Source organism: Lissotriton vulgaris, chromosome 5, assembly GCF_964263255.1.
Source record: "Lissotriton vulgaris chromosome 5, aLisVul1.2, whole genome shotgun sequence".
NCBI classification, from domain to species: Eukaryota; Metazoa; Chordata; class Amphibia; order Caudata; family Salamandridae; genus Lissotriton; species Lissotriton vulgaris.
The window spans coordinates 744,619,858-744,630,516 of record NC_141693.1 but is presented as its reverse complement, the minus strand read 5'-3'; the positions used below and the strand labels follow the sequence as shown (position 1 = coordinate 744,630,516).

At 40.8% G+C, this 10,659-nt stretch overlaps 1 protein-coding gene across 2 annotated transcripts in view; it reads right to left on the bottom strand.

The window, feature by feature from the left end:
* Positions 1-2,533: 2,533 nt before the first annotated feature.
* The window catches only part of MUL1 (mitochondrial E3 ubiquitin protein ligase 1), a 174,395-nt gene continuing 166,269 nt past the window's right edge, over positions 2,534-10,659 (bottom strand). For both annotated transcript variants that reach the window (XM_086922184.1, XM_086922185.1), the window contains exon 5: positions 2,534-4,034. In XM_086922184.1, coding sequence (XP_086778310.1) covers positions 3,302-4,034 — 733 coding nt within the window. In that variant the 3' untranslated portion in view covers positions 2,534-3,301. The remainder of the gene's footprint in view (positions 4,035-10,659) is intronic.

The window sequence follows — 10,659 nt, the reverse complement described above, 5'->3', positions numbered from 1 at the left end:
GAGAAAGGAGTTAGACAAAGTCCTCCAAACATGGGTAAGCGGCTGGCTCAAAACCACTCTTTGTATTGTTCATTGCAACAAATACAGTCTGTACAGAAGACTTAAAAAGGTGGGACCAGAGTACAGTAATTGCACAGAGCAGTAAAATAATTCAGCTTCCTTTTTTTAGGTTTCCCATGCACATCGCTTGCTCTGTGCTAGTGAAACTTCTTGTATTTACTATATCATAAAAGGGGGATCTTATCAGTTCCCATCTGGAAATACTGTCTAATGCGCTTTTGTGAGGTACATTTTTTTGCTAACTTGTGATTGCAGGCATTTCCAATACTTCTAAAGCTGTTCACACTGTTTAAGCCCCATTCTCTGTCAAGATAAGCTCTCTTCCCACAGAAAAGGCAGACAGCTTCTTACAGTACGCTAGAATGCTTGCTTTTTATTATGTAGTTGTGTACAACAAATGCATTAGCCTTAGAAAGCTTGTGGCATTTCCTTTACATGCCTCAGTACCTTCCTTTGCACTTTGTAGTCACTATCAGAGTGATGTTTTCAACTTAATCTATTTGGTCATTATGATCAAATTCTAAATGGTGTAATAAACATTGCATGCTAAAAATACAGTTAATATACAAAAGCTATGCTATACTTTACTACTAAATAGGCAGCCACAAACGCAGTTACCTTGCAGACAACAGGGTCATGATTTGAATGGTGCAGCAGGTGCAGAAGCACCGGGCCCAAAAGTTGTCAGAACTCATCTAAAAACACATAATATTGCTATATTTGACTACTAAACAGCAGTCACAATTGCAGTTACCTTGCAGTTAAAAGAGACTTGGTCTGAATGGTGCAGCAGGTGCAGTGGCACCGGTACCAAAAGCTCTAGGGATCCCACTAAATGCAGATTATTGCTAAAATGTAAAACAAAACAGGTATTCACATGTGCCGTTACCTTGCAGACAACAGGGTCATGATTTCAATGGTGCAGCATGTGCAGAGACACCAGGCCCAAAAGCTGTCAGAAATTCTTTAAACATCTAATATTTCTATATTTTACTACTATACAGGCAGTGACAATTGCAGTTACCTTGCAGTTAAAATGGGCTTGATTTAAATGGTGCAGCAGGTGAAGTGGCACCAGGGACAAAAGTTGTCATAACTCCACTAAACACATAATATTGCTACATTTTATTTCTAAACAGGCAGTCACAAGTGCAGGTATCTTGCAGGCATCAGATTCATGATTGAATGGTACCACAGGTGCAGTGGCACTGGGCCCAGACTCCTCTAAACACCTAATATTGCTATATTTTACAACTAAACAGGCAGTCACAAGTGCAGTTATCTAGCAAGCGCTAGGGTCAAGATTTCACTATGTGCATCGGGTGCAGTGGCACCGGGACCACAAGCTCCAGGCACCCGATTAAACCCTGATTATTGCTACTTTTGCAACTAATCAGGCTGTTACTAGTGCAATCATCTTTCAGGGACTAGGGTCATGATTTGAATGGTGCAGCAGGTGTAGTGGCTCCAGGCCAAAAAATTGTCAGAACTCCTATAAACACCCTTTATAGATATATTGTACTACTAAAGAGACAGTCATACGTGAAGGTATCTAGCAAGCACTAGGTCAAGATTTCAACAGTGCAGCAGGTGCGGTGGCACCCAGACCGAAAGCTCTAGGCAGCCAACTAAACACAGAATATTGCTATATTTTATTCCTAACAGGCAATCACAGGTGCAGTTACCTTGCAGACAACAGGGTTATGATTTCAATGGCGCAGCAGGTGCAGTAGCACCAGGCCCTCAAGTTGTCAGAAATCCACTAAACACATAATATTGCTACATTTGACTACTAAACAATTGAAGTTATCTAGAGTTAAAAGGGACTTGATTTTAATACTGCAACAGGTGCAGTGGCACTGGGGCTAAAAGCTCTAGGGACCCCACTAAACCTAGATTATTGCTAAATTTTACTACTAACAAGACTTTTTCAGGCGCATTTATCTAGCAGGCAATAGCATCATGATTTGAATGGGGCAGAAGGTGCAGTAGCCCCAGGACCAAAAGTTGTCAGAACTCCTGTAAACACCAAATTTTGCTATATTTTACTACTAAAGCGGCAGTCATAAATGCAGTCTTCTTGCAGGCACTAGGGGCATGCTTTGAATGGTGCAGCAGCACCAGGCCCAAAGGTTGTCGGAACTCCCCTAAACACGTAATATTGCTATTACATAAATTAATTCTATTATCTTCCTCTTACATTTTTCAAAATGTTGCTATTACTTAACCGGACTATACCTCTAGTAACAGCACAATACATTACCTTTTTGTACATAAACAAGTCATAACACTTTAACAGACTTGCTGTAACTTATGATGTACAACTCCTCAGCAAGCTACAACTTACAACAAAAAACAGCTTATTATTAATCACATAGGTGAAACAATGTATTTACCAATGCTTGTTGTAATGAGGCCTCCTTGCTCTCCAGATCAGGAAGTAAAGTAAATGAGACTCCAAAATGAACACAGGGAAACTCGAATTCCTTATTTATTTGAAATCATATTTACAGCTTCTACCCCTCCCCAGGACCTCCGCCACACAGCCTAGTCTACGACATGATGTGACATACTTGGACAGGTGAGATAGGCCCTGAAACATGGGTTTGATATGCTTTAACTTGGCAAGAATCAGATCAAAAGGAAAGAATAGAGGGTAGTCTATCTGCTAGCATAATTCAAGAGCAGACACATTATCACTGCAGAAAAAACATTCATATGATCTTACCTCCACCAAAAATCACTTGGCTTAAAGCCAGGAATCTATTTCTTATCCCAACATAATCCAGTGCGCACCTTCATACAAAATTCCAGAAACAATGTCTTAGTTCTGCAGCCGAGTACAGATAGTTTTTTGTCCAGAGCTAGACATAATTTTCTTTAAAAGAATATCACACTTTGGGAATATCACTCAATGCAGAGAACATTTTCACAGTGGTCTCATCTGAGGGGCAGCAATGGCCACAGGCCAAGCGTAAAGATCAGCACTGCCTTGGGTTTCATACTGGGATTTGCTCTACTCTCTTAAGACATTATGTTCTCGGTCTAAACAACTGAGGGGAGACACTATCCAGAAATGACGGTTGTGGTCTTGACTTGTGGGACACCGCATAAGGGGCTTAAATCGCTCATTTGACACGCCTTGAGTGAGGACATAAACCTACTGGCACAGCTTAAGAATAGCACACTTGGTGAGTTCAATGTTCAACAGTAAAATCACACAGCAGTATAAACGAGGCACTCAGCTGTTATAGAGATGCACCACACGAGTGATTGGTGAACGGCACAGGGGGCATGTCTTGGGCTCCACTAATGCCTGGTAGCAGGTGTGACAGGAGCACACATGGCCACACTCTAGGAACACACAGGAGATGCTGTTACTGAAGCAGACAATGCAGATATTCTTCACTGTCTCCTCATTCTCTGGGTAACCATCACGCTGCAGCCGTGCTTGAGATTCCTGGAACAGGTTCTGAACCTCATTCCGTCGTTGTTTTTCACGATACAGCAGGTACTGTCGTCGCAGAATGAAGAAGAGGCTGGTGCAAGTGGCCACCCCAAAGACTAGGGTGAGAATCTTCCATATCCTCATTCGAGATTCCTGCTTTTGTAGTAGTGACTGGAAATTTAAGCTGCTCAGATAGTACTGCATCCCAGTCTTGGGTGGTTGAAACTTCATAGTTTCATGGTCCAGGACCACCTCTCCCACCGCTGTGACTGTACTACCAACTTTCAGCATCTCCTCTGTTTCCAGGATGCCTTTGGGTCGCTCGCCACTGAAGTAGTGGCCAATGCTGTCAGTGAAAGACTGCACTGAAGGGTGGAACTTCTCATACACAGTCTCCAAATCAAGCTCCCCTGCTTCCATTGGCTTCAGCACCCTTATAGACACGGATCCGCTACTAGCATCCTCTGGAACCAGTTCGAAGGGAACAGTGTTGGTTCGCTGGTGAAACAACTTCTCACAGTCATTCCTGCGTTGCATTAAAAGGAGAGAGGACAAAAATGTTAATTCATTGATATCACAGCCTCTGTACAATCTATCACAAGTTGTGGCATACTACCTCAGCTTGTTGTAGGATCTTTAAAAAATATAATACATATCAGGTAGCAAATCTTGAGAAAGTGAAGGGGAAAGTATTCATAATGTTTGAAACTGTGTAAGAAGTAAAGTACTAGGATCCCCAACCTAAGGCGGAATTCAATGCACTGTTAAGAACCAGGCTATGCTAATTAAGGCAGTCTCAGGGGCTATAATGGATTACATAGCTTTAGAAAGTATCCACTACGTGGGTCAAATGCAGGAAATAAGAATCTAAACACAACACTTAAAAGGTGATCCCATTGGAACACAATGCTATGATCAATCCAGAAAGAAGACCCTATTTTATTGTTATATGATAATTCCAGGGGTAGGTCCATAACATGATAGCAGCATTGCTGCAATGAGCAGTTGTGGTACCACCCTTGGATGCAGGGGTTTCCGGTCCATGATTGGGGTATTTATTGATTTAATAAAGTTACCACAAACTTCTCTGGATTTCCACCAAGGTAGTTATCACCAGTCTTCTCCTTGTGGTAACCTGTCATGTTATGTCTGTGATGTAATGAAGCATTACCACATTTGAGTTATACTAGTACATAGTATTAGTCATAATCAGTTGGAAGTAGAAGTGTGCAGTGCCATAAATAATACGGATATCTCCTTTCTGCATGCAGTTCTAATAAATACGGGTGTGAATACACTCAGTATTGCTCTATCATTCAAAAGGACCAAGGTATACATACATTAGTGGGAAATCTGGGTCACTGTGGTGAAGGAAGGACAGCAAGAAGGAAAAAATATTTGATTCACCGTATGCATCACTTTGATCACTCTTGTCTCATACTCGGCCATTAAATAATTGGAACAATTTTCACAGATCAGATGAGAAAATGTGAAAAACATTATGTTCACAAGTTGCACAGGTCTTCCTGAAAAAAGGCACCAGGAAAAGCCAATCTGGTGGCCTTACAGAGCTACAAGAAGGTTCTTGCCTACTGGAAAGACATAAATATTTTTGTTTAAATGGAACACTTGTAAAAACCCACAGAGTAACACTTTAGATGGAATGAATGGTCTCAAAGCACCGGGGTCAAATATATACAGGAGTTACCCCATTGTTCGCAAACAAAAAAGCAATGGAAGGGAGACATCGGATCACTGGTGGGATCTGAAAGGTGTACCCCAATAGAGCTACCTTGGGGGAGGGAGGTATATCAACATCAGTCAGAGAGTATAGTTTCTCCAATACTTCACCTCAATAGTCTGGGAACTTTGGGCAGGCTCATGCTAAGATCTTCAGGCAGTCCCATGCTAGGTGCATGAAACTGGCACTGGAATCGCAGCATCTGGGACAAGTTGAGCTATGCGGGTAGTCTGATCCGGTCAGCATTAAATGGAGTACTATATATCTGGTGTAAGCATTTGATATGTATGAGACCCTATCTGCCATTTGGAGACAGCAGACCAATCTAGTTGCCATTCTTTGTCCGAAAGTGTCATACCCAACACGGATTATCCTTTAGATCTAGTGCGTTGTTGGGTTAACAGGGCCACAGCCTGAATGTCCGCGTATAGTCTAGTGACTATATGTTTGGTCAAGAGGAGTATCATAAGCAGCAATGGGGTAGGTGGTTTTTGGGGGAAGTTTTCTGATTTCCTCTTACGTTAACTGTGTGATGGTAACTGAGTTTATTTCTGAGTGCATGCATCCATGGGTATGCCCAATTAATGCAGTCAGCTGGATGGGAAGTGTCCCTCTCGACAGTCAGGTGGTATGCCCAAAAGTCTGCATATTGAGCTTGCATGTAAAAATAATACATGTCAAAGTGTAGGGCAAAATGAAATGTGCGCCTGCACTCCTAAGTAACAATTTTAAATTCTACGTGTACCATACATTTTAAATCACTTTGTTAGAATTGCGTGCTACCACCCAAACGCGAGAAGAGACCCAATTCTTTCTCAGTCAGTAGAAATACAACAGGAGATTGGGGGGCACCTACAGCCTGGGCAGTGCACAGCTTTTATATCTCATATAAAAGTTGGAAAAACATTCATTCAAAACTAGTCAAATGCTCCAAGGCAAAAAAGATTTTTTATCATGTCAGAATCAACATTTTAACAGTGAAAAAGAAATCAACATCTACAGGTATTATATGCATACTAGTAGTAAAATATTTCACATTTGCAAGTGTTTTACCATGATATTCACCAATACCATAACATTACACATAAATGCAGAAATATATAAAAAATTCCTGAATTAACAATCCCAATGCATTTCAGGTTCGGGACTGCACCCTTCTTCAGGGGGAACTCAATTCTGTCAAATATGGCGTTGTTCAAATATATGTCTCGTCCGCAGTAATCTACAACACAATAAATGCGGTAGTTATGAGCCAACTGCAAAATATAGAATTTGCACTCTGAAAAGAAGGATAGATAGTGGCGTGAATTGTGATATAAAAGTCCCCAAAGAATACTTGAGAACTATTAGTAGAAAAATTAAAATGATATCAATGCTCAACCCGCTGTGTGACGCAAACAGAAGAATCAGTGCAAGAGTTATTAGGTCAATAGAACCTCGTTCCAAGAGAAACCACCCAGGTTTATGCTTAATTTACTATTTCAAATTTTAGTGTCCGAGTCAAATAAGTTAAAGAAAATACCAAGAACAAAATCATACCCTCCAATGGACAGTGGTGAATTTCAAGCTGCGAGAAATATTAAAAAACCAGATTCAAACATAAACTCTTCCCTTAGTGGAATCTAATCGCCACAACAGGACATGTTCACAAGACTCTTACCCGAATCAATGGATGCGAAGTCTTGCATTCTATGCATCTAAACGTGAACCCCTGTGTTGACAACCTGTATAACAAGGGTAAAAGCAAGAAACGGTCCTATGTAAAATACAGCGATAGCTACTAATAGCCATATAGTGCGAGAACCAGTGTTAAGCTCTCACCGGAGTATAAGAAGGAGACTCCACCCATCTGTAATCGGGTCGCGGGACTCTTTATAACCTCTTGTGCGTACGTAATCTGTAACAATCATCAAAGTGCCATCAGTCTCAGGGCCCTACTGGAGCTCCTCAAGTACAATCTTGTAAAATATCAATATTATGTACCAGGTAACTCGAAATTCCAACCCGACTGTGTGCAACGAAACTGCTTCCAACAGAGAACGCTGATACTCAATTGCGTACAGGCGTTCCCACTATGCCTTGCGGATTTAAAGAGACCATGTCTGAATCACCTACCGGCTGCAAGCAGGAAAACTTTATTGCGTCACCAAAGTTACCTTATGAACAAGAACATGTTCATGTGTTGAATATTAAACTATACGATCCCTAGCAGCGAGCACCATATTATCTCAAAGTGACCTGAACATGAACTGAATTTACAGAAAAATCAGTGCTGTGTGAATATGGGAATGGACTCAATTCTCGGCGACAGCAATGCTATTCGATAAGTGTCCCTTGCGAGAGTCTACAAACCTAGTCTAAAATGTGGTGAGGTGTTACTGTACCGGAATGTGACTTGTATAATAGATGTCTTGTGTTATTACCAAATGAAATTAACTCCCATGTGGCATGTGTGATCAAAGGGACTGCCCTGACCAGAATAGATAAATAATATAAATGAAAGTGATGATCTATTAACAAAACAGAGAGAAAAAAAGAGAAACAGAGTGCAAATTCTTTACAAAATTTCAGAAAGCGAATATTGAATGTGATGCATATATTACAAGAAACATAACATTTCGTAATGATCATTAAGCCCACCCGGGGTTATTGTTCCTAGAGTTTTGATCCAGCAGGTTTCCCTGCGTGCTAGGGCTGTGTTTATATCTGTGCCTGAGCTGATCTTAATGAGTTCCAGAACTGTAAAACGTAACTGAGGTATAGTGTGTGATGCTTGTCTCCAGTGCAGGGCAAGAGGAGAGGTGGTATTTTGATTACTAATCCTGCTCTTGTGTTCTATTATCCGTGTTTTTATTTTTCGGCTAGTTCTGCCTACATAAACTAGGCCGCAGGGGCATTTGATGGCATATATGACTTTCTCCGTGTTACAATCGGACATGTGCTTCAATTGAATACGTTTACCTGTGTGTGGGTGCATAAACACGTCACCGAGGATCACATTACTGCACTGGCCACAATTGTGGCATTTTTTCATTCCTTTGTTTGATTTCACTTCTTCTTTACATTTAGGTTTCAATATTTCACGTAGATTCCTCAATCGGTTGTGTGCAAACAAGGGTAGATCCCTAAAAAGGTTCACAAAGTCCGGTTCGTGTTCAATGATTACCCAACATTTTCTGATTATTGCTTTGATATGTGCTGCTTGGGTGGAATATTTTAATACGAATACCTCACATTGGGATGTTGCTCTGATGGAAGTCTTAAGTAGGTCTTCCCTGGGTTTTTGAGCTGTCTTCTGTTCTGCTTGAATCAATATTTCCATTGGATAGCCCCAGGCTTGATATCTAAGTTTTTGGTCTTGAATCTGCTGGGTGCACTGATTCTCATCCAACGTGATTCTTTTTATCCTCGTGAACTGTGAAGTGGGCAAGTGTCTTTTCAGTGAAATCGGATGTGCACTTGTAAAGTGCAACACGTTGTTCACATCAGTGGGCTTTCTGTACACTGAAGTAATCAAACCTTCCAATGTTTTTCGGATCTCTATGTCTAGAAAATGTATTTTCTCTTCTTGGATGTCATGTGTGAATTGAATTCTGGGGTTATGTCTATTCAATTAATTGATGCACTCTTCCAACAGAGTCTTGGAACCCTATCATATGACTAAAATGTCATCTATATAACGAAAAAATGCGAGTGCATTGGTTTTCCAATGAACGTTGGTAAGAATGTGATTATGCTCAAAGTGGGCCATGAAAGTATTGGCATACGAAGGGGCTCCGGGAAAGACCCTGGATGTGCCATCTTCTGTAAATAAAATTTGTCCTGCCAAGTAAAATAACTGTGGTATAAAGAAAAATGTAACAGTTCCAGGAGAAAAAACGCTTGATCAGATGGTAAGGATGAGGCCAGCAATCTCCACTCTACTGCCTCTAAGCCTTCATTGTGAGCTATAGAAGTATATAAGGCAACTACATCTATAGTGCACAAGAGAATGCCACTGTTAAATACTTGTTGAGTTGCTTCCAATTTCAATAGGCAATCTGTAGTATCCTTTATGTAGGTCTCCCAAGTCTGGACTAATGGTTGAAGATGGTGATCCACAAAATGCCCAATGGCTTCATGGATGGAATTGCATCCTGCTACTATGGGTGTGAATGGTGGTCTGCGACTGTCTTTGTGCATCTTAGGTAGCATATAAATATGCGGAACCTTTGGAGTCTGATTGATTAGAAATTTGCCAGCATTCTCATCGATGGTACCATCATTTACTGCCTTAGACACAATGTCAGTTAACAGGACCATTAACTCATTGGTAGGATCTCTTTCAATTGCAAATAGGTGTCTTGATCCTGTACATGTAGATCCACTTTAGAATTATAGAAATCTGTGTCAAGAACCACAAGGGCTCCACCCTTGTCCGCAGGCTGAAAGGTAATAGAGGTGTCTTGTCTTAAGGCATTCAAAGTCTGTCGTTCTTTTGGTGTCAGATTCGACCTTTTTACTGCACTTATAGTTAATCCCTTTTAGGTCTTGTTTCACCAAATGTTCAAAGGTGTCTAGAGATTTGTGAGTTATAGGTGACAAGAATTTACTCTTTGGGCGAAATCTCTTTGACTCTTGATTTTGATCATCAGTGTTAAGTAGTGTCGAAAAGAACCATCTTAAGCGTAACTTGCGCATGAATTAGATTAACAATACCTTTGTTTCCAATTCGTTAGAGGAATAAGTCGGAACAAAGGATATACCTTTGTTCAAAACCTTCAATTCAGCATTTTTGAGATTTCTCCAGGAAATATTCATCACCAAAGATTCTATTTCTTTAGGTTCCTCTGTGGTCTGCCTGATTCGGGAGCTTTTATTATGTTGTCCCCTTCTGGTGCGGGTTCTTGTGATGATGGAGTCTTGTCTGGTGGAGCTTTGGACGACCGACCTTCCGACAAAAAAGACGGTTGAATGTTAGAAGTAGAGGCGCCTGCATCAGATATTGCACTTGCTTGTGCTAGTGCTGAGGTTGGTTTGGGACGTTGGACGGTCAAATCCTGGTCTGGAACTAGACTCTCTTCTGAGGAGTTAATATTCGGTTTTTTTAAAAAGCGTTTTTGCGCATATGTTTCAGCCCAGGAGTATACCTCATCTAGTTTATAGTCTATTGTGTCCCTACGGAATTTGCAGATTTTTCGCTCATGAACTTCCTTAGCATGTTTGTCCAGGTTAGTGTTGATGTTTTCAAGTACTTTGCTCCAATCTTCCGTGTCCATTTTTTGGGAAATCTCTTCCTTTAATTTGTTAATATCATGTGATAAGTCCACAAGCATCGATGACATTTCTTCGATAATGAGACGAATTAAATCGAGGGAACATTTGTTAGGTATTGCGTACCAACGGGACATGAAATCTTTGTTGAATTTAA